At 37.8% G+C, this 22,345-nt stretch overlaps 5 protein-coding genes and 1 pseudogene across 12 annotated transcripts; 4 read left to right on the top strand and 2 right to left on the bottom strand.

Annotated features, from left to right (window-relative positions):
* The first annotated feature begins 179 nt into the window (after positions 1-179).
* Positions 180-2,450, top strand: LOC104764444 (UV-B-induced protein At3g17800, chloroplastic). 2 transcript variants are annotated; one of them, XM_010487975.3, is made up of 2 exons: positions 180-926; positions 1,505-2,450. In XM_010487975.3, the coding sequence occupies exons 1-2, from the start codon at positions 571-573 to the stop codon at positions 2,253-2,255; spliced, it is 1,107 nt and encodes a 368-aa protein (XP_010486277.2). In that variant the 5' UTR covers positions 180-570; the 3' UTR covers positions 2,256-2,450. The 2 variants fall into 2 exon arrangements, with proteins under 2 accessions (XP_010486277.2, XP_087358228.1); XM_087502102.1 differs by having other exon boundaries at positions 360-926; positions 1,386-2,450.
* Positions 2,451-2,621: 171 nt separating this feature from the next.
* LOC104764443 (uncharacterized) lies at positions 2,622-5,664 on the top strand. Of its 3 annotated transcripts, none has more exons than XM_087502101.1 (10): positions 2,622-2,799; positions 2,927-2,997; positions 3,086-3,240; positions 3,334-3,621; positions 4,049-4,178; positions 4,301-4,408; positions 4,543-4,645; positions 4,726-4,851; positions 4,931-5,118; positions 5,244-5,664. In XM_087502101.1, the coding sequence occupies exons 2-10, from the start codon at positions 2,945-2,947 to the stop codon at positions 5,314-5,316; spliced, it is 1,224 nt and encodes a 407-aa protein (XP_087358227.1). In that variant the 5' UTR covers positions 2,622-2,799; positions 2,927-2,944; the 3' UTR covers positions 5,317-5,664. The 3 variants fall into 3 exon arrangements, with proteins under 3 accessions (XP_087358227.1, XP_087358226.1, XP_087358225.1); XM_087502100.1 differs by having other exon boundaries at positions 2,665-2,799; positions 3,334-3,627; XM_087502099.1 differs by having other exon boundaries at positions 2,665-2,799; positions 3,086-3,627.
* A 115-nt stretch (positions 5,665-5,779) lies between these two features.
* On the top strand, positions 5,780-8,733 carry LOC147920092 (pentatricopeptide repeat-containing protein At3g07290, mitochondrial pseudogene; annotated as a pseudogene). 4 transcript variants are annotated; one of them, XR_015591129.1, is made up of 3 exons: positions 5,780-6,268; positions 6,474-6,577; positions 6,696-8,733. The product of XR_015591129.1 is annotated as a pentatricopeptide repeat-containing protein At3g07290, mitochondrial pseudogene, transcript variant X2 (transcript). The 4 variants fall into 4 exon arrangements; XR_015591130.1 differs by having other exon boundaries at positions 5,791-6,268; positions 6,519-6,577; XR_015591131.1 differs by lacking the exons at positions 5,780-6,268; positions 6,474-6,577 and having other exon boundaries at positions 6,696-6,865; positions 6,966-8,733.
* On the top strand, positions 8,682-12,856 carry LOC104764442 (uncharacterized). The gene is made up of 4 exons (XM_019241437.2): positions 8,682-9,390; positions 9,495-9,777; positions 10,795-11,674; positions 11,904-12,856. Exons 2-4 carry the CDS (start codon positions 9,700-9,702, stop codon positions 12,398-12,400), a joined length of 1,455 nt encoding a protein of 484 aa, XP_019096982.2. The 5' UTR covers positions 8,682-9,390; positions 9,495-9,699; the 3' UTR covers positions 12,401-12,856.
* A 119-nt stretch (positions 12,857-12,975) lies between these two features.
* LOC104764439 (GTP cyclohydrolase 1) lies at positions 12,976-16,841 on the bottom strand. Its single transcript, XM_010487972.3, has 3 exons — positions 16,685-16,841; positions 14,481-14,684; positions 12,976-14,354 (listed from the first exon to the last, which is right to left on the bottom strand). Exons 1-3 carry the CDS (start codon positions 16,695-16,697, stop codon positions 13,180-13,182), a joined length of 1,392 nt encoding a protein of 463 aa, XP_010486274.2. The 5' UTR covers positions 16,698-16,841; the 3' UTR covers positions 12,976-13,179.
* A 1,619-nt stretch (positions 16,842-18,460) lies between these two features.
* Positions 18,461-19,363, bottom strand: LOC147920091 (uncharacterized). The gene is made up of 3 exons (XM_087503128.1): positions 19,334-19,363; positions 19,038-19,286; positions 18,461-18,895 (listed from the first exon to the last, which is right to left on the bottom strand). The coding sequence occupies exons 1-3, from the start codon at positions 19,361-19,363 to the stop codon at positions 18,461-18,463; spliced, it is 714 nt and encodes a 237-aa protein (XP_087359254.1).
* Positions 19,364-22,345: the final 2,982 nt, after the last annotated feature.

Below are 22,345 nucleotides of genomic sequence, written 5' to 3'. Positions count from 1 at the left end.
TTTAATAGTAGAGGTTTCGTAAACTTCGAAATTTTATGTTTTATAAATAATCCTGTGATATTAGAAGCTATTGATCGAGGTTTACTCAAAACTTCCGAATTATATGTTTTAATAATCCTGTTGAAAATTTTGACTTTGCTGTATCCCTTTAAAATCGAAAGGATTCTTGAAAATTCTATATATGTCTCTCGGATCAAAACTAAAGAAATTAAGATTTTTTTTTTTTTGCTTACTATGAAATAAGGTTTTTACATATCAGCCAATGAGATATATGCATATGTCAAGATGGAGTGGAGGTAAAATAATAACAACCACACACCGACTTGACTTGAGGAGCCCATAGGAAAAAAAACAGAATCAAATAAAATTTATCCAAAACAGAAAATGGAATAATCAACAAAAAGATAAAAGATACTCTCTCGAGTTCTCTCTACCTTATCCGTTCTTCACCACTTCTCCCACTAACCCGCAAAATCATCATCAATCTTTCTTCTCCTTCTTTCTCTCAATCACAGATCCTTTTAGGGTTTCTACTTTTTTTTTTATCGATCGCTCAATCTGATCAATAATATGGATAGTTGTATCTCCAATCAAGCGGCGCTACCGTTTCTCCCTTCGCGTTCCAGGAGACAGAGCGGCGATGGAGGCGGTGGTTTTCTTTTTCCGGCGAAGCGGAAGATTAGGTATAGTTCGATGGTTGTGGTCGCGGCGGCGGGACCTAGTCGGTGTGAGCCTGGGAGCAGTCTTAACGCGCCGCTTGAGCCACGATCGGCGCAGGGGAGGTTTCTGAGAAGCGTTTTGCTTAACAAGCGGCAGCTGTTTCATTACGCTGCTGCTGATGAGCTTAAGCAACTTGCTGACGGTAGGGAAGCTGCTTTAGCTCGTATGTCTCTAAGCTCTGGCTCCAATGAGGCTTCTCTCCACAGGTCCGTTATTGAACAACCTTTACTTTTTCCTAATCTGTTATGCTGTGAACATTCGTAGACTTAGTTACATACACAGAGAGCTGTGTAAATCAATAGAAACATAGGCTTATCTAATCTCTCACGAATTAGTTTGTGTATTTACCATATAAGCTTGCAAAAGTTCAGATGATAAGTTGGCCGATTCTTGTGTGTTATAGTGGTTTTGATGCTGTTTATGGTGATGGAAGAATCAGACTAATGATATGGCTCATTAGAAACATGAGAAGGCTACAGTTATTGAATTGCTGTGTGTTTTCTAATGCTCTGCCTTGTGAAGCAAGTTTTGTTTTTGTGTTCCATAAGGCTGGCTCATGTTTCTGATTCTTAATGGAATGGCTTTTATATTTAGTGTTTCCGAATGTATTATATTCATCAGTCAGTTGCTTGCCTGTGTTTTCACTTACTGTCCTGTTTCTGCAGATCGTTGTTAAGTTTAACTTGCGGCTCAGGCCATTCAATGCTCTGTTTGTTGTTGTTTCTCCTGCTGTTTTCTGCTCACTTACGATCACGGATTTCCTGATTTTCTCCATTTTTGGCAGAAGGATAGCTCAACTAAAGGAACGTTACTGCAAAACTGCAGTCCAAGACATAATGTACATGTTGATCTTCTACAAATACTCAGAGATAAGAGTCCCTCTTGTCCCAAAGCTCTCCAGATGCATCTACAACGGAAGACTCGAGATCTGGCCTCCAAAAGACTGGGAGTTAGAGTCGATTTACAGCTGCGATGCTCTTGAGATAATTAAAGAACATGTAAGCGCAGTCATTGGACTGCGGGTCAATTCATGCGTGAGTGACAATTGGGCTACAACACAGATACAGAAACTGCATCTCAGGAAGGTTTACACTGCCTCGATCTTGTACGGTTACTTCTTGAAATCTGCTTCTCTCAGGCACCAGCTCGAGTGTTCCTTATCGGATGTCCATGGAAGCGGATATCTGAGAAGTCCCATCTTTGGATGCTCTTTCACAACGGGCACTGCACAGATCTCCAACAAGCAGCAGCTGAGACATTACATCTCAGAGTTTGATCCAGAGACATTGCAGAGATGTGCAAAACCAAGGACAGAGGAAGCAAGGACTCTGATAGAGAAGCAAAGTTTGGCTCTTTTTGGAACCGAAGAGAGCGATGAGACCATAGTGACATCATTTTCAAGTTTGAAGCGTTTGGTACTTGAGGCAGTGGCGTTTGGGACGTTTCTGTGGGACACGGAACAGTATGTAGATGGTGCATATAAGCTCAAAGAGAATGGGAATGCAGAAGAACAAGAAGGAAAGAGAAGCATATAAACCAGTTTGGTTAGAAGGAAACCTTCGTGATCGTCTGGTGTGGTGTGTATATAGAGAAACATTTCTGCTGAATCTCTTTCAAGCAATTCCTTCAGTGTATAGCTTTTGCTTAGTTATAAATATTCTGACGGCCGAATAAGAAGAATGTGGTGTTGTTTATAAGGGATGAATAGAGAAAGTGGTGTTCAGTTTTCATGTTATGGGTTTAGTTTCCTTGTTCGTTATGATCTTTCTCCTTTTGTACCGACGATCTCATACTAATTTTTACTGTCATCAAAACCAAACATATGGGACCTTTTTACCTGATGATGATAGAAAACAAAAAAAAAACTTGTGATGCTTTACGTTGTGGGCTTTTTTATTCTCGGCCCAAATATCACATTGTTTGGGCCCAAAACTTAGACCTACCAAAATCCCCAATTCGTACACCAGACGGAGTGAACGTAAAACCTGGTCTCCTTGTTCAATTCCGTTTCTCTCTCTCGCCGGAATATATCTCTCCTACTTCATCTCCTTATCGTCCGCCACCGTCACATACTTACTGGTAAGCATATTCTTTTTGTCTCCCACATTAGGTTCCTCTCACTTTTTTCAATTCTTTCTCCTGCCGTGAATCGCGCGTGATTAGGGTTTATCAATTCTGACCCCTCTAGTTTCGCATTTTTGCTCAGTGATTTCAGATAAGGAAGATGCCAGACGTCCAATCAATGGTGGCGGAGTTTGTAAACAAGCTCAGGAAGCGGTAAGATCTCTCTCGGCTGGCTTTTATTTCGTCAAACCCTTTTTGTTAAGATAGTTGCTGATTTGATTTGATCATATATTATGTGCAGTAAGATTGAGGGCTCACAGGCTACAGCCAAATGCACTGTAGAGCTTCTTAGGTCAGTGATTTCGCATCAGCGGGTGCCTCACGCAAACCAGGCCGCTGCTCTTATTGATGCTGTGAAAGCCGTTGGTCAGCAATTGGTTGCTGCAAATCCAGTTGGTATGCATTCTGAAATTGTCTCTTGTTTTGCTTACATCTTCTCTTTCAATATATATGCAAAGGAATTACATATTTCCGAATTTGGTTTCGTAGAGCTTGCGGTGGGGAATGTAGTTAGACGGGTTTTGCATATTATAAGGGAGGAGGATCTTTCTCTCACTACAGCAGCTATGGCTGGTTTGGACTTGTTGGATGCAAGTGATGATGATGATATAGATAATTGCAAAGGAATTGGGTATCCTGCAATGTCTGCCGCAGTTGTTGCAGCTGCAGCTAGGAGTACGTTACGCCCTCCGTCTTTGCAAACCTTACTCGAGGGCACTCCTGAATCTGCAACTGTCCCATACACATCATCATCCGGTGCTGATTCCGAAAGCAAAAGTAAATGTACCTTTTCCATGCCTTTGGCTCTCCTTTCAACATGCTGATTTTAGTGATGTCTTTGACAAGCCATGAAGATAAGTCTTATAGCAGGAATATAACAGTGTTACGATATCCTTTACAAGTGGATACATATGGTTGCTTTTGAACTAACTTAGACAGATTTAGGTATCAAGTTATTTTTGTTGTGCTATGGCACCTTTTTAAAGCTTGGAAGATTTTAGGTTACTGGTTCCTGTCGTTTTGTTGCTGGAATTCTTTGTGAATTTGTGTTGTGTTACTGAGATATAGACCTAAAATGGGAAACATATCTGTTCTTATCAGTCTGGGTTTTAGGTGGTTTGTCTCACTTTTATTAGAATCATCCAGCAATAAAATAAGTTCTAATTTTTGGTTGATATTAATGGTCTAATTACCCTTTGTTTAGCTGCCGATAAAAGTTCATTAACTCGGAAGCTGAAGCATGATGTTATCGAAGGAGTGAATCAACTTATTCAGGAGATTTCTGGTTGTCATGAGCAGATCGCTGAACAAGCTATAGAGCATATACATCAAAAGTACTTTTCTTTTCTATAGCACTAATTATCTGTAACGTGCAATACATGGTGAACCAAAATTGTCGTTTATCAGTGTCTTTCCATGATGCAACTTTTGTATTGCCTAAATTCGATTTTGTCAGTGAGGTGATCCTAACCCTGGGTAGCTCAAGAACAGTGCTTGAGTTTCTGTGTGCTGCAAAGGAGAAAAAGAGATCTTTTCGTGTATTTGTTGCCGAAGGTGCTCCAAGGTTTGGTCTCTCCTTTTAATATATGTTTCATCCTTACCATAGTTACTGTTTTCTGCTTTGCGCAACACTTTCATGTACTCTCTGATATGCGTGTCTAACTCAGCTGCATCATTTTTTCCTTCCAATTCTATTAGGTACCAGGGCCATCTATTAGCAAAAGAATTGGTAGCTAGGGGTTTGCAGACCACTGTAATCACTGACTCTGCAGTGTTTGCTATGATATCTCGAGTGAATATGGTACATATTCAATCCTTTCCAATTTTATATTTTCCTGCCCCTAGCTTCTAAATAAATTACATATGATGTGACAATGCAAGGTTATAATTGGAGCTCATGCCGTGATGGCTAATGGTGGGGTTATCGGACCTGTTGGTGTCAACATGGCTGCTCTTGCAGCAAAAAAACTTGCAGTCCCATTTGTGGTTCTAGCCGGTAGTCACAAGGTTGGTTTCGAATTGTTTTAATTTCTCAAACTCTTGATTGCTCTCCAAACTTGACTAAAGGTTTCTTATGTAATAACAGTTGTGTCCACTCTATCCTCACAATCCTGAAGTATTACTAAATGAGCTGAGATCTCCATCTGAACTGTTGGATTTTGGTGAATTCTCTGATTGCCTTGATTTTGGAGCGGGTTCCGGGTCTCTTCAAGTTGTCAACCCAACATTCGATTATGTCCCACCGAACCTTGTCAGTCTCTTTATAACGGATACGTAAGTCTCCTATATATATCTTTGGTTTACTCTAGTTGCTATATTTCTAGATTGGTCCATTTCTCATGGCATTACTTTTGTTTGGATAAAGAGTTGATGATAGCGTTACCTTTTTTTGGTGACAGGGGAGGGCACAATCCATCTTACATGTACCGTCTTATTGCGGACTATTACTCTGCAGATGATTTGGTGATGTAGCGATAAAGGAGTAGTGGTGAGAAAAATACGCGGTCACTCAGTTGGTCAGTCATTCACAGTTGAAGAATATATGTACATTGCACAAACTAGCTTACTCGAGGGTTGTGAATGAGAAAGAGAAACATCTTTGTGTCTGAAAGTTTTCAGGCCAAGTTTATTTTTGCCGTGTTTCCGAGTAGTTCCTTTATAGCTCAGTCTCAATGGTGTCTATTGTTACTTGATATACTTTTCCCCCTCAACACAAAATTCTATTTCTTTGGTTTTTGTATTTCTAATACGAGAATTACTACCGGAGGTGGACATCTTATTTTAACTAAATTTAAGATTTGGGGTGCAATTTTACTAAAATCTATTAGCAAGGGAATAAAAAGGGTCATGCGATGGATCATGGATGCATTGGTTCGGTTCGGTTCAGTTCCAATTAGCTCATAACCGGATCACTATATCGTCTCCGTGAGGAATCGAGTGAGATTTAAACAGACAACACTTTGCTTCTTTTGCAGCATAAACTCCATTGTTCAATTGCAAGAGAGACAAAAACCCTACTAAACCCCCAGACTAGTTAAAGATTTCATTTTTAACTGTTTTCCTCCGGCTCCCTTCAATCTGTGTATGCTGATACGTATCAGAAGTCCTCGAAAGATTTTAGCTTTGGGGCTTCATGTTTCTAATGCCTTCTTCTCCGTCTCTTCTCGGCCTGCCCAGTTTTCCCCGGACGAGATGGCGCCTCACGCCGTCGCATCTTTGCTGAAAAATTCCAATTGGGAAAAGAACAGTTCTCTCAAATCCTTAGTCTCTCACATGAACCCACATGTCGCTTCACAGGTCATTTCGCTACAACGCAGCGACAGCGACATTTGCGTTCGTTTCTTCATGTGGGTCTGCAAGCATTCCTCGTATTGTTTCGAGCCAGCTCAGAAAACTCAGCTTCTGAAACTGATTGTTTCTTCCGGTATGTATCGAGTTGCGCATGATGTTATCCTTGTGTTGATTAGGGAATGTAGTAGTAGATGCGAGACAGAGATGTTGAGACTAATGAGTTGTTTTGATGAGCTTAGAGAGGTTTTTGGATTCCGGTTAAATTACCCTTGTTACAGCTCTCTTTTGATGTCCTTGGCTAAACTTGATTTGGGGTTTTTGGCTTACATGACTTACAGAAGAATGGAAGCTGACGGATTTGTTGTTGGCATGATTGATTACAGAACCATTGTCAATGCTCTGTGTAAGAATGGATTCACGGAGGCAGCTGAGATGTTTATGTGTAAGTTTCTTAAAATTGGGTTTGTGTTAGATTCCCATATTTGCACTTCTTTGTTGCTGGGTTTTTGCCGTGGATTGTATATAAGAGATGCACTCAAGGTGTTTGATGTTATGTCCAGAGAAGGAAGTTGTTCACCAAACGCTGTTAGTTACTCTATTTTGATTCACGGGTTATGTGAAGTAGGGAGACTTGAAGAAGCCTTTGGGTTCAAAGATCAAATGGGTGAGAAAGGTTGCCATCCAAGCACACGTACTTATACTGTGCTTATTAAAGCCTTGTGCGATAGAGGTTTGATTGATAAAGCTTTTAACTTCCTTGATGAGATGACTGCTAGAGGGTGCAAACCAAACGCTCACACTTACACCGTTTTGATTGATGGGTTGTGTAGAGACGGAAAGGTTGAAGAGGCTAATGGTGTTTTTCGAAATATGGTTATAGACGGGATATTTCCTAGTGTAGTAACTTACAATGCGTTGATTAATGGCTACTGCAAAGATGGACGGGTTGTTCCCGCGTTTGAACTTCTTGCTGTAATGGAGAAGAGGGCTTGCAAACCAAATGTAAGAACTTTCAACGAGCTTATGGAAGGGTTGTGCAGAGTTGGGAAACCATACAAGGCCGTGCATCTTATGAAGAGAATGCTTGACAATGGTCTGTCACCTGACATTGTGAGTTATAATGTTTTGATCGATGGGCTTTGTAGAGAAGGTCATATGACTGTGGCTTACAAGCTACTTAACTTGATGAACTCTTTTGATCTTGAGCCTGATTATCTTACATATACCGCTATAATCAATGCTCTCTGCAAACATGGGAAGGCTGACGTAGCTAGTGCGTTCTTATGTGTGATGCTTAGAAAAGGAATAAACCTTGATGAAGTTACTGGTACAACTCTTATTGATGGTTTTTGTAAAGTCGGTGAAACCCGGAACGCATTGTATATCCTGGAGACATTGGTTCAGTTGAGAATATTGACTACTCCTCACTCCCTGAATGTGCTTCTTGATATGCTCAGTAAAGGTTGTAAAGTGAAAGAGGAATTAGCAGTGCTCGGGAAAATTAATAAGCTTGGTTTAGTTCCTTCAGTGGTGAGTTATACAACATTGGTTGACGGGTTGATTCGATCAGGTGATATAAGTGGTTCCTTCAGGATGGTAGAACTGATGAAGTTAAGTGGTTGTTTGCCAAATGTCTATCCATACACAATCATCATCAACGGTCTTTGTCAACTAGGAAGAGTCGAGGAAGCAGAGAAGCTTCTTTCTGCTATGCAAGATTCAGGAATTTCACCAAACCATGTTACTTATACTGTTTTGGTGAAAGGATATGTTGATAATGGAAGACTAGATTGTGCTATCGAAACCGTGAGGGCAATGGTTGAAAGAGGATATGAACTAAATGATCGTATCTATTCTTCTTTGTTACGGGGATATGTCTTATCTCAAAAGGGTATCCATATTTCAGATGAGAGTAGTGTTTCAAATACTGCTCTGAGAGAAACCGATCCTGAATGTATCAACGAACTCATATCTGTGGTTGAAAAACTTGGCGGGTCTACCAGCGGATTATGTATTTTCTTGGTCACACGGTTATGCAAAGAGGGAAGAACGGATGAGTCCAACGATCTAGTCCAAACTACACTCAAGAACGGTGTATTTCTTGAGAAAGCCGTCGACATCATCATGGAATCATACTGCAGCAAGAAGAAACACATCAAATGTCTGGAGCTGATAACAGTTCTTCTTGAATCCGGGTATGTCCCGAGTTTCAAATCCTTCTGCCAAGTGATTCAAGGTCTGAAGAAGGAAGGAGATACCGAGCGGGCACGTGAGCTCGTAACGGAGCTTCTTACCGCAAATGGAGTTGTAGAGAAAGCTGAGGTGTTGGCTTATGTAGAATGTCTCATGGAAGGAGATGAAACTGGTGATTGCAGTGAAGTAATAAATCTGGTTGATCAATTGCACTGCAGAGAAAGACCCACCTTCTAATATCATTATTACTCTTTTAGCTTTTGTATAGCTTCCTTATTTCTTCTTTCTTCAAAGAACTAGAGACAAAACCCATATATATATAAAGGTCGGGTAACTTTTTTAAAAAAAAAGGAGACAGAGAAGAACATTACAGATATAAATACAGAAAGAGAAGGTATATACGCACCCATATGCTAACACATGGACATTGATAGAGAGAGAGAGAGAGAGATATTTCTCACTTTCTTCGTTGTTTATATCTTCTTCTCTCTCTTCTCTCTGAGATCTTTCCCATCATCTCTCTATCTCTTTCGATTGTGTATATGGTTTTTTTTTTTTTCAAAAAATAAAATAAAAATAAATAATAAACCGAAGCTGTATTATAGAACAACACCGTTCATTTCTATTATTATTATTTCCATAAGCTATTAAATATAGCAAAAACCAGAAAAAAAAAAAAACCTTAATTGTTTCGTGTTTTGGTCTCTCCGTTGGCAAAAGTTTTGAAATTTTGATCTCCGCTGATTATATACTTCGAGAGCTAAATTTTGCGTTATCAGTTCCCCCAAAAGATTTCGTTTTTCTTTTAAACTTACCTCTTGCGTGTGCAATTGGTGCACTTGGCAATTTCTCTTCTCTTTGGCAATTTTTTTTTTTTTTTTTTAGGGTTTGATTGGATCACGCCCTCTGATTTAGACCCTAAATTGAGGTCTCCGGTATTTGAATTTGGAAATTAAGTGTGGTTGATTTGCGTAATTTGGGTTATATCATTCACATTCAATCGGAAAGAGGCCAACTTGTTGGCGGCTTCTTCCCACACAAGTTCGTTAGCCGATTAAAAAGGTGCTTTCTTTCAGCTGCTCATAATTTGACTACTAAACTTTCTCTTTTTGTAATCCCCAGTTACGGATATGGATATTAATGGTTCTGATTATGATTTTTGGCAGGTTAACGACAAAATTTGCTATATTTAATAGTGTAATCTAGGATCTAAGGTGTCAAAGTTTGGAACTTCAAAGTGTTCTTTATTGATATGGTGGACTGGATCATAGTTTCTGATCTGGTCAGGTGTTGGGATAAAGGAACCAGAAAGTAACAAAGAGTGGTTTTAAAAGTATACCACTTTTTTAACGGTTTTGACGGATAAGTGCCATGTCTCGTTGCTTCCCATTTCCACCTCCAGGATATGACAAGAAGTTTACTACCGATGAATCAGACTCTTTATTAAAGGTTTCTACTTGTTAACCTCTTAGGATCTACTCCCTCCTTTGAGATCATGATCTTCTTGCTGGTGTTTCTAACCTTGTCCCGTGCTTTATTTTCTTGGAAAGTTTACGTGAGTAAACTACTTAGGTAGGCTCTTAGCATATCATGACTCTACTTAACACTTTTATCTAATGGAGGAATGTGATGAATGGGCGGATTTATGGTTTCCTTTGATAAGAGAATCAGTACCCAATAAAGTATAGGAGTAAGGAACATAGACTGTTTCAGAATTAGTTTCTCTTATCAATGTAGCATTACTGTTAAAGTTGGTTGAGTCTAAGGTATTGTCACCCAAAACAGTTTATGTAGTGATATAGAGGAATTGTTATCTGTAATGAGAATCGTCAATGCTGATCGACTTAAATTACCTCATATGGGAGAATCATAAAATTCCCCAATATTAGCTTCTGGTCTGCCCCAGTTTTCCTTATGATTTTTCCTAGCGCACAGCAAGCTGTGCAGGATCATTGATCAACATATGATGCGGCGATGCTGAATTATTGAAGTGAATATATGATTATGTAGCTGATGGTTTTGGATGTTAGATAATTCTATCCTATTGATTAGTAAAGGTTAGGGGTTTACCTATATGCCCTGAAGTTTACTGTCAAGTCCAGACTTAGTAATACCACTAATGTGGCTCTCTATCCTTGTTGGAATTTAGAAGCATACCCTTTGTTCACCAATTTGAGAATAATTTACTAATTGTAGTTGCTTGAGTAGTGTTTTGAGAAACTGCAGGACTTGTAATTAGGAAGAGTAGTAAGGAGCTTAAGAATTAGTATATCGAGCTAATTATATAGGACTAGCTACGTGCTGGAGGTTATCCGTCTTGAAATAATGATTCACCTGGTTTCTTCTCAAAACTCATTTAAGTTGACTTAAGAATTGACAAGTAAAGGTTACTAATTATTTGTGTGCCTTTCTTCTAATCATCACTTATGTATGTGTGTTCTTTTTCTCGTGGGACTTCAACCACAGGAAAAGCTCAAGGAGAAGAAGCACAAGAAGGAGAAGAAAGATAAAGAAAAGAAGGAAGGAAAAGAGAAAAAGGATAAAGAAAAAAGCAAAGACAAACATAAGGAACGGAAGGAGAAAAAAGAGAAACATAAAGATAGGAAAGAAAAGGATCGAGATAAAGAAAAGAGCAGAACTTTTGAAGACAGAAAAGTTACTGGTGTTTTGCCGAACAGTGGAGACAAAGAAAAACTTGTAGCAAATACCTTGCAGAATAATGGTAATGGAGATTCTAAGTTTATTCAGGACCTGGCAAGAAGGATCAGAGATGAAGAAGCTACAGAAAGTCAAAGTCTACGAAAGATTGATATTCCTTCTGGAGTTACAGAGAACAACAATTCCTACTCAGTGCCTCAAACCAACCATACGAAAGTTGACGAAAAGAGAATCAGTACCCATAAGAACTCTGCTATGGCAAAAAGGTCTGAAAGTCCGGTTCTCCAAGTATCATCTTGCATGGATCAGAAAGGAGCTGCAGTTATAATTGAATCAGTGGAGAAAAAAGATCAGGCAAAGAGAAAAGAACTACTAGAGAAGAATCACCGCAGGGAAAGTGTGACAAAGACTGATAAGCCATTAATTAACGGAGGGGTAAGGAAAAGTGAACCAAACAACAGAACAGATAGAAGTAGTAAAGAGAAGAAAACAGAGGTGATGAACAAAAATGTTCTGAAGAAACCAAAGTTTGTAGAGGGAGGGCCCAGATTAAATGGCAGAGAACATGACCTTGTGGATACTAGGGATTTTAGGGAGTCGGACCATCCAAAGGCGGGTGTCAAGAACCTTACTGCGGAGGGAATTCTTGGCAAACGAAAGGATCTTCAGACAAATGGATTGTTGTATGGTGAGTCCTTCCCTAAACTCTTCAGACAAGTGTTTTTTACTTTACCTTTTATTCAATCATGTTCTTTACTCATAACTCATTTGTTATCCTCTATGTATTAGTATATCTATTTTCACTGTATTGGAATCTTGATTTCGATCATTTTTGGTTTTCGTGCAATATGGGGAAATGTTTTTCTTATACTATTAATGTTCGTCTCTTAGCGCGGGTTGTTTAATTGTTTATGCAGAGAATGGGTCTAGGCCAAACGAGATACCTACCCCAGTTGGTTCTTCAATGCCATCCGTGGAAAATGGAAGAAACTCTGTAACATGCCAAACTCATCAAAAGCTTCCAAAGCTTGTTTCTGAGCTGCAAGAAACAGTGTCTAATCCAGAGGTCAAGGATCAGAAAATTAACGGTTTCATTTTTTCTCAAGAAGTCAAATGCCATTCACCGGTTTCTTCAGGGAAAGTGAAAGAAAGTGTTGAAGTATCTGCAAGAAAACGGCCTCATCCGGACTTAAAGTATTTGGATCAGTTGCTGAATGTACCCAGAAGGGAGGAATTGCCTGAGGTTGATGATGATGAACAAGAGTGGTTATTTGGTCAGTCAGGTGTGAAATTATTAAAAAAGCAAAGAGCAGATTATACTAATTCAGTTATTGAGAATCCGGAAGTTTGGAACCAGGCTCTTAGAATAGAATCCGCTGATGTATTAGCTCTTCCGTATGTGGTTCCATTCTAGTTTAGACGACATTCCAGAAAGATCATCACATTGCAGGGACTCTTTGCTCGGTTTAGAATCCCAATGATGGTTGAGGCATCAATAACTTGGTACAACTGGACTGGGAGATGTTGCTGTATGAATGGTTGATGAGAGAGGCTTCCCTAGTAGAACAATTCAAGTCAGTAACGGCTGTGTAGGTTTAAGAGTTAAATCGTTTTTGAGAGTGTGATTGTTGGAAATGAGATTTTCGATAAGAAGGATCTCTGATAGACTTTTGGTTCAGTTTTGATTCTGCTGTGTCATCATCAGTAGATTGCTTTAGCATTAAGTTGTATATTATTATTAGGGAGGATATAGAGAATAGGGGAGAGATCTTATCAGTTACCCACTAATCACATTACATTTTGTATCTACTTTGTTTACCTGTCTTTGGGTGAAAATTATTCATGGAAATCCATACAAATCTTGATCTTACTGAGTACTGTCTTTTTCTCTTACTACCGTTTTTGGAATGAGAAGCGTTTAAATTCATAAACAGAACTGGTAAAAAAGCTCAATTTCTCTTTCGAAACAGAGTACAGTAACAGTATAGCTGAAGAAAACTATAGATTATTATTAGAATATAACAACTAACATAAAGATAGATGAAGCCATGAAGAACAATCAAAAACCAAGAAATCATCGGTTTACTTCAAAGTTTATAGGGACTTCGAAGTAATTGTATCATAGCAAAGAAAAGAGACACAGAAGCATAAAAAAAGACAACAAACAGACATGGAACCATCTCAAAATGGAGATCATGAATCTGTCTTCAAGGCATTAGTTGTATGAATCTTGTCTAGAAACACTGCTCTTGAGGAATTATCATTCGAAAACCGACCCAAAACAGCGATTGTTGCAGTGCTGCTTCCAAACTTCTCGATTCCTCTAGAGATCATACAAGTATGTCCGGCTTCCGCCACAACAATCACATCCCCGCCAACAAGAGGAGATAGCGTCTCAGCGATCTGCCGAGTCATCCTCTCTTGCACTTGAAGTTTGAACCCGTAAAAGTGTACAACCGACTGAATGAGCGAACTTCCAATAGTCTTGGGGTTGGATCCTTCAGCACAAAAGTAGCCAATATGAACAACTCCATAGAAAGGAAGCAAATGATGTTCACACATTGACCAGAAGGGAATGTTCAGTTCACAGTGAAGCCTCTTCTCTTTGACCTCTCCGTTGACTTTGGCAGAGTTAAAGCCGTTTAGCTTCATATCAAGGTTGGCTCTTTGGAAGTTCATCATCCATTTGAGGTACCGAGATGGTGTAGCAATGAGTTCTTTCCTCAACGGATCTTCTCCCAATGATTTCAGGATGGAAACAACAGCAGACACCATTTCAGGGTCTTGTTCAGGTGAGAATTTAGACGAACTTTTAACGCTCGGGCACCACTCTTTCACAGGGCCGCCATTTCTGCACAAAGCTTGCGTTTTGACGCCTTTGAACATCAAGAAACTCAGAAATTCACTCCAAAGACTCGAGCTTTCATCCTCGAAAACTCCTGAGCCCGAGGAAACGAGCAGCTTCACAAATCCACGGTGGCTGGACGAGTCCAGAGAGTCCAAGTCCAAACTGGGGAAGTGAATGTGAGAGCATTCGAGAACAACAGCGACTCCATCTGGTTTGACCCAATGTTGGAGGGCAGAACAAATATCATGAGCCAGACGCTGAGGGTCTTGGAGCCGCTTGGCGAAAACATCAGTGACTCTAGAGAACTTGCTCAGTCCTAAAACACGTTGGCCCGATGGGACATAGCCTATGTGACACTTGAAATGAAAAGGGAGCAAGCAAGATTCACAGTAAGAGTAATGATCAAGATCTCGTACAACAACAAGTCCTCCAACTCCTCCTGCTAGTCCAACTCCTTCATCCAACCCTGCTTCTGGAAACAGAGCACTCTGTACATAATCCTTCACTTTTTGCTTATAACCTGACAAAAATTAATACTTTCCACATTCAAACTTATTGCACCAATCCAGAAAAGTAACAAGCCTAGATCAATAGCTCAGGAACAGAGTTAGTTATATATATAGCTAAAGGAGATAGAATTTTTTACCTCTGGTGCCTTCACGAAGAGCCTTGGCGACACGGAAAGGAGTCTTTTTGATGCCTTCCCTATTGACATCTTCATGAAGACCTTGAAGGAGAAGTTTGACAGCGTCTTGGATAGCTAAAGTCTCAGGTTGGTGCTCGAAAGCAAGCTCAACGCAGCAGCCATTTTTCATTCCAATCTCAAGCTCCAGTTTCAAATGTCCCTCATCTAATGCCCCCATTGACCAAAACAAAAACAAAAAAAGCCACCCCCCACCAGATCCGATCCACAAAGGGAAAGCAGCCAAAACACACACACAAAACAACAAGAGATCACGAATCAGCAATACTCGAATCCTCAAACGAGAATCCGTACAAGTGGGGAGGTGGTTCTTTTATATATATATTCAAATCCCGGATTAAGAACGACGAATCGAGTTGTTGATGTTAAATAAAAATATCACCAAACTAGGAAAGGGACAAAGGAACCAAAAAAGTTTGAGAGATGCCCACTAAAATTCTCACCACATCGAAAAAAAAAAGATGGGATTTTTTTTCCCAGAAAGGTTCAGAAATTTTTGAGAAACAGGATTAGATAAAACGAAACGAAGGGTTCCCGTTGATCCAGGAATATGTGGGTTTGTATGATCGTTCATTTTTTATAGAGATTTTTTAAATTATAAAATTTTCTCCATTAACAAACTACAACTCGCGTATCGGTAAGCGTAATGTTAAGTGCATCTGCCATGTTAGGAAAAATAAAACAAGGAGTTTTTTTAAATTTTTATTTTTACCCTTTTAATCTACTTGCACTATTTATGTATAAGGCGGCGAAGACTTTTCGAATCCACCAAACCCTTTCCACTTGTTTTTCTACTCAGTAGTTTAATACCAACCTAGTTGATTTTTTCTTATTACCACCGCAACTTTTTATTTAAAAAAATAAGACTCGAGGTTTTGACCAAACTAATATATTTAAGACTAGATTTAACTTAAGATCGGTTGATATTATACAAAGTAGTAATCTATTCACCTAAGTTGATTGTACAAACATACATTTCATAAACAAAGTAATCATAGAACTAAAACTTTTTTGAAAATTTTGTAAAAAGTGTTTTAACTCTTATCCCAGGATTGTTGACGTACAATTTATGAGATAATTTACTCAAACTTATACTCGTATTTACGGTTCGAGTGGATAAGAGAACCTTAGTAAATAATTGACAAAAAAAGTGTAATACTGGTCTTTAACATCATTTCTAATGGTTTTTTTTTATTTTTTTTTCTTTATAATAGAAGATTTCTATAATAGAGATGAGTTTTGCTCTAATAGTTTTTTTTTTATTTTTTCCTCTATAAACCGCCATTTCTAATGGTTTTTTCTATTTTTTTCTTTATAATAGAGGATTTCTATAATAGAGATGAGTTTTGTTCTAATAGTTTTCTCTATTTTTTCTTCTATAAAAGAATATTCCCAACAGATTCTATTTTTATTTTACAATTAACACTTTTTATTTTTAAAAATTGCAAACTAATCCATTTTACTTTAAATTTTGTAACATTTTCATAAAATTATTATCTTTTGCAAATGGTAGTCACTATATTTTAGAATAAATATTTATACTTAAATTTCTATTATTAGTTCTTAAAAATATTTATTTTATTTATTTTGGTTATAAATAAAATAAGTTAAAGATTAAGAAGACTATTTTGCAAATAAAATAGTTCACCTCTATTTATAGAGGAAAAAATAGAGTTCCTCTATAAATAGATAAAAAAATAGCAATCTTTATTATAGAGGTGAAAATAGAGTATCATTAGAGCAAAATTTACTCTATAATAGAAAATAGAGTACTATTGGAGATGCTATGAGATTTGACAAAGTGTTTCTAAGTTTTTCTAAAAAAACAAAATTTATAGAAATGTCTCTCTTGTTAGCTTGAAATTAATATTTTATTAGATCAAGTTGGAAGTGTTGCCTTCCTCACCCAAAGAAAAAAAGAAAAAAAAAACCATGGTGAAGCTAACAGAGTTTTCCAAATAATTATAGAGTTGATCATCTCTTTGCAAAGCTATATACATGAGTTGCAACATGTTTTCGAGAAGAAAGATCGCCTAAATCGATTGTGAAAGGGCATTCAAACATTTAAATCTCTTTTTAATTTGTAATTAGCAAATGTACTAATTGGCTGTGTAATGTAATGAAGAAAGATAGAACAAGGAGAGTACCTCTTGTATCCATGGCGAAATGATTGGTTAGTTGCAGTTTCTTGTTCTCTCTAGGTTTGATTTATGTATATGTAGCCAAAGAACTCAAAGTTCCTGCTTAAGTAATATGCTAAGTAGAAAAAAAGAAGAAGAAGACTTTATTTTGGTGAAATAATTCATGTTGGGACATATAGACAAAATATAATTAAAATAATGATCGAAAAAGAGACATTGAAAAGTTTTTATCTTATTATAATATATCTACATCTAATGATAAGATTTCATTTACGTTAAAAAATTTAGTGGTAATCAAATTTTTTTTATTGTTTTTTTTGGGTGAAGTTTTTATTTTATTGTTTATCAATTATCTTTGACAAATAAGAAAATATATTTTATGCTTATGCATCTACATAAATATTTACTTATCAAAGTTTTCATATGCATTCTAAATATTTATTATATTAATTAATTATTGTGTTAATTAGGTATATAGTTATTGCTTATCAATTATCCTTGACAAATAAGAAAATATTTCTTATTTTTATAAATCTACGTTAGTATTTTTACATGTCATCTTTTGAGAAGATTTTATTTACATTCTAATATAAACACAAGTAGCTTTAACTAATAGTAGAAGATTGAATGATTAAATTGTGTGTTTATGTTATAAAAAGATGTTATACTAAGTATAGCTACACATATATGTTCGTCCACTAAAAAATTTTACAAATAAAAAATTTTCATAATTTTTAATGCCAATTTGAATCAATATTTTAGTCAACTAGTGAGATTACTGTAAAGTATGTCAGATTTCCATTAGTCACAAGGTGCATTATTTGTTTTAAAAGAAATAAAAATTAGATAGTTTGTCATAGTATTTAAAGAATTTGCAATTTTGCATACCATGCATGGGTCGTTCTCTACTGAGTCGTTTTCTATTGTTTCTTAGATCTGTTTGTTGTTGTTTAATCATTCAAAATTGAAAATTGGATGTAATAAAAACAAAAATAAAAAGAGGAACCTTTAACCAAACCTTGTTTAAATACTATATTACTCCTTCTACTCATAAAAGAGTGATGTTCTAGTCTTTTCACAATATTTTTTAAATAACGTTTACATTTTTATATTTATGTGTTAATTTAGTAGTATTAATTCTATATTCATAATAAAAATAACATTTACAACATTAATCTATTAAGGGACAAGATAATTTAGTTTAGTATATAAGTTTAGTGCAAAACAAACTTTTTGTAGCAATTGAGTCTGATTAAAAAAATCCATAAATGATTGTAAACCATATGTATTATTGTTTTTAATATTTTAATAACTCTGAGCTCCAACCCCACACACGTGTATCATGCGTTAGTCTTTTTTTATACTATAGTTTTTGATTATATGAAAAAGGAATCTTACAACTATGACCACTACTCTTAATAAAGTTTTATATGTTATCAACGAAGTCATGATAAAATATTTCTAAGGGCATGTTCATCCTCTGGCGATTGTGACGAGCTACTTCCACCGACGACATGTTTTATTTGGTTAATGATATTTGCAGTTTCTCAACTCTCAAGTCTCAACTTAGGTAGTTCTACTTTTTTTTTTTTTTTTTCTTTTTGTCACAACTGAAATTAGCGAAGTTATGGATTACAATATAACTTGAGGAAAGTCATGTCTTGTACAAAGACCAAAAAGACTAATAATTACTCACTAACTCATCTAAGACATTATCCGGATCACCAGGGATCTTTACAAAAAAATGGTTCCATCAAAGAGTACTACTCGCAAAAGGATAGTTCACAAAGAGGATCCAACTCTCTCATCATTGAAAAGACCTGTTAACCAAAAAGGAAAACCTGCCGCCACATACGAGTGAGACCTACTATCTTCGGACACACTACGCGCAATGAGAAAAGCTCCTCTATTAGAAATCCCTGATTCACAAACAAGTTTCCATTCATCGATTCCACACAATACCGATAAGATCTGAGCAGAATGAAAACCAAAAGATGGCCACGCCTTTAGCCTATTAACTGCACCCACCAAGACAGTATCCTCCAATGCAAAGATAATCTTGCCCAAATTGTGGCTGATCATACTCTCGATAGCCCAAACCACACAAATTAGATTCGCCTCTTGTTTAGACTTTATATTGGAGAAAGCTCTTCTACTGTGCATCACAACAACACCAGTAACATCTCTTACCACCCAAGAAGCCCCAACCAATTCCTTCTTTTTTTGACCAAGAGGAACCAATGTTACACTTCAATCAATTTTGCGGAGGAGGATTCCACTGATCCTGAACCATCGATTGATCTTCGTGTCTCTGAAAACCAGTCAAGTTGGATTGTATAGTTTGGTGTGATTGTTCAACCATTTGAGCTGAGAACCACAAATCGACATCCTCTTTAATCTTCACGGCTGTCTCCATTGGCGAAAAGGATTTTCCATCAAAGACCCAATTGTTCATGTTTTTCCATATTCTCCACAGTATCCATGGAAAACTTTTCCTGATCTCAAAGGGCCAAATCTGGTTTTCTCTGTTGCTTAGCAAATGATGCATATGTTCATAGACCGATTCCTCCTCTGGAACTTGCGAAGGGTAGTTGGAGAGAGCCCAAATCTGTCTAGACAAAGGACAAGAGAACAAAACATGGTAAATAGACTCACCAGCCATTCCACAAACTTGGCATCTTCCATCTACTCTGACACCCCTTCGGGATAACAAATCTCCAACCGGCAAAGCTCTACTCAGAAGTTTCCAAAGAAAATTTTTTATCTTCGGTTCAGTCTGCAATCTCCAGATTTGCTCTTTCAAGGTATTTAAAGAGGGCAAAGCTGTTGTCTCTCGAATTAAATTTTCCTTTTACATCTGAGTAGCCAACCAATAACCGGACTTCACCGAGTAATCCCCTGACTTGTTATGTTTCCAAACAAGGAATTCCTCCTTTGACACCACATGTCTTGTTTCTTTGATTTTGATGATGTCAGCCGGAAAAAACAAGTCTTCTAACTTCTCCATATTCCAATCCCTTCTCTCGAGATCAATGATGTCACATACCTTTAGGGAGATGTCAATGGAGATATTCTTTATAAGAGGCGCCCTCATACCTCCATCATCTACCCACTGGTCACACAAAACACTCAAAGAGGCTCCATTTCCCATTCTTTTAACAGCCCCCTTACTGATTAGATCTCTCCCATGCCTTATACTTCTCCATCCAAAGGACGGTCTGGTACCAACTCCTGCTTTCATAAACAGTCGGGTTCTTGGATAATTCTCCATGCTTGCTTAGCTAAAAGCGCTTGATTGAATAAACCAATGTCCTTGAACCCCATGCCACCTTGATGTTTTGACAGACATAGACTTTCCCAGTTTTTCCAATGAATCTTCTTTGCATGTTCAGATGAATTCCACCAGAAATCTGCTAAAGCACTTGTCAAGTTTGCACAGGATTTCTTTGGTAATTTAAAACATGACATAGCAGAGACTCGCATTGCCATTGCCACGGTCTTCAACATAATCTCTTTTCCTCCCTGAGAAAGAGATCTGGAGTACCATCCTGATAACTTATTATGCACTCTATCTTTAAGATAGCTTAACATCTGAACTTTGGAGCCACTAAAACATTATGGTAAGCCTAAATATGTCCCACTCCTCCTTGATTCACAATACCAAGGCAACCCTGAATCTCCAATTTGATTACTTCCGGAACTCTCTTCCCAAAGGTGATGGAGGACATATTCACATTTATGACCTGACCAGATGCCAAACCATACTTCGCTAGAATGTTATGCAACACAACAGCCTCTTCACGGTTTGCTTTACATAGAAATAAGCTATCATCAGCAAAGAGAAGATGATGAATAACCGGTCCATCTTGAGAGAATTGGAACCCTGAATTTTCTGGTGCTGTTGAGCTAGATTTAACAAGTGTGTCAGCCCCTCCGTACATAGCACAAAAAGAAAAGGAGAAAGTGGGTCTCCTTGTCTTAAACCCCTCTCTGGAATGATCATTCCATAAGCCTTGCCATTAATAAGAGTAGAGAAAGTGACAGTGGAGACACACTTCATTATCAAAGATATCCATGTTTCGTGGAATCCCAACACTGAGAGCAAAAACTGTAGATAACTCCACTCCACTCTATCGTATGCCTTTGACATATCCGACTTCACTGCCATACACTCAGAACTGAAAGGCTCCTTGGTGTTCAAAGAATGAATCAATTCATGCGCAATCATGATATTGTCTGTTATCAATCGATCAGTGACGAAAGCAGATTGTGTTTCAGAAACAATCTGAGGCAGCAGAGGTTTCAATCTGTCAACTAAAACTTTGGATATTACCTTGTACATGACTGAGCAAAGGCTTATGGGTCTGAGATCCGACATTAAATGAGGGTGGGGAATCTTAGGGATTAGACACAAATGTGTATAATTCCATTCTTGCGGCATAACTCCATTAGAGAAAAATTTCTGAACCTCTGCTATCAACTGATCTCCTACAATGCTCCAATACTGCTGGAAAACAGTGCTGACATACCCTCTGCTCCCGGAGCACTGGTTGGCTCAATTGAAAAGACAACATCTTTGATCTCTGAAGGAGTCACCACTCTTATTAGTCTGTTGTGCATTTGCCTTGAGACTCTTGTTTGAAATCCTTGAAACATATCTCCAAAGGGAGTCGGATTGGAGGACTTAAAGAGGTCTTGAAAATATGCAGCAACTACCTCCCCTTTTGGTCCTTCTGAAAACTGATCATTGCCATTAATGTCCACCAACTTCTCAATTCTATTCCTGGATCTAGACTCCTTCACCGAAGCATGGAAAATTTTTGAGTTTCGATCCCCCCATTTCTTCCATTTTTCTGACATTTCTGTTTCCAAAAGGTTTCTTCTTCTTTGTAAGCCTGAGCCAGTTCTTTTTTTCAGGGAAACCACTCGATAAAAGCTAGGAGAGAGTATCGATTGTTGTAAGTCCAGATCTATCTCAATCTTCCTAATTTAATCTTTAGAGTTTACCGCATTGACTATCTTCCATGAACTTAGAGCCCTTCTGCACCCTCGTACTCTTGTAGCTAAGGGGACGCTCAAATCAGCAGCAATAGGACCCCAAGCTTGAGCAATGGTCTCTTCCACTCTAGGTTTATTCAAAAACCTACTATCAAATCTGAAATTGCCCACATAGGAGTCTTGGGATTCGATTAACTTAACCAGAACAGGTCTATGATCGGATCCTCTCATCTACAAGAAATGTTGATTTGAGGCAGGATAAGAATTAAACCACGCTTGATTTCCGAATGCTCTATCCAGTCTACTCTGGATCCACAAGTCATATCTTCTCTCTGCCCAAGTGAATCTATTTCCATTACTAGACAGCTCATCCATTCCACAAGCTCTCAACATGTCATTGAATGGTCTGAAAACAGATTCACATCTTCTTGGCCCTCCTATCTTCTCACTATTATTGCATATATCATTGAAATCACCTAGCATAATCCAATCTTCTTTTCTAGCACCACCAAATCTACTGATCCGTTCCCACACCAACTGTCTTTTCTTATAATCCGGATCACCATAGATGCATGAGACAAAAAAGGTAGCAGCTCCAAACTGAACTTGCATATCTATCAAGTTCTTATCCGCATAATGGAAATCCACCTTTAAACTATTCTTCCAAAA

The sequence above is a fragment of the Camelina sativa genome, chromosome 19 (genome assembly GCF_030686135.1).
Source record: "Camelina sativa cultivar CO46 ecotype springtype chromosome 19, ASM3068613v1".
Classification (NCBI taxonomy): domain Eukaryota; kingdom Viridiplantae; phylum Streptophyta; class Magnoliopsida; order Brassicales; family Brassicaceae; genus Camelina; species Camelina sativa.
This window is presented reverse-complemented; position numbering and strand designations above follow the sequence as displayed.

Coding starts and splice junctions, on each gene's coding strand:
- LOC104764444 (XM_010487975.3), top strand. CDS start 571: ATGGATAGTTGTATCTCCAATCAAGCGGCGCTACCGTTTCTCCCTTCG. Junction 927..1,504: donor AATGAGGCTTCTCTCCACAG/GTCCGTTATTGA, acceptor CATTTTTGGCAG/AAGGATAGCTCAACTAAAGG.
- LOC104764443 (XM_087502099.1), top strand. CDS start 2,945: ATGCCAGACGTCCAATCAATGGTGGCGGAGTTTGTAAACAAGCTCAGG. Junction 3,628..4,048: donor TTCCGAAAGCAAAAGTAAAT/GTACCTTTTCCA, acceptor CCCTTTGTTTAG/CTGCCGATAAAAGTTCATTA. Junction 5,119..5,243: donor AGTCTCTTTATAACGGATAC/GTAAGTCTCCTA, acceptor TTTTGGTGACAG/GGGAGGGCACAATCCATCTT.
- LOC104764442 (XM_019241437.2), top strand. CDS start 9,700: ATGTCTCGTTGCTTCCCATTTCCACCTCCAGGATATGACAAGAAGTTT. Junction 9,778..10,794: donor AATCAGACTCTTTATTAAAG/GTTTCTACTTGT, acceptor CTTCAACCACAG/GAAAAGCTCAAGGAGAAGAA. Junction 11,675..11,903: donor GACAAATGGATTGTTGTATG/GTGAGTCCTTCC, acceptor TTGTTTATGCAG/AGAATGGGTCTAGGCCAAAC.
- LOC104764439 (XM_010487972.3), bottom strand. Junction 14,355..14,480: donor TCTTCGTGAAGGCACCAGAG/GTAAAAAATTCT, acceptor AATTTTTGTCAG/GTTATAAGCAAAAAGTGAAG.
- LOC147920091 (XM_087503128.1), bottom strand. CDS start 19,363: ATGGAAGATGCCAAGTTTGTGGAATGGCTG. Junction 19,287..19,333: donor CCAAGTTTGTGGAATGGCTG/GTGAGTCTATTT, acceptor TTGTCTAGACAG/ATTTGGGCTCTCTCCAACTA. Junction 18,896..19,037: donor TGTGGTTCTCAGCTCAAATG/GTTGAACAATCA, acceptor GGTCAAAAAAAG/AAGGAATTGGTTGGGGCTTC.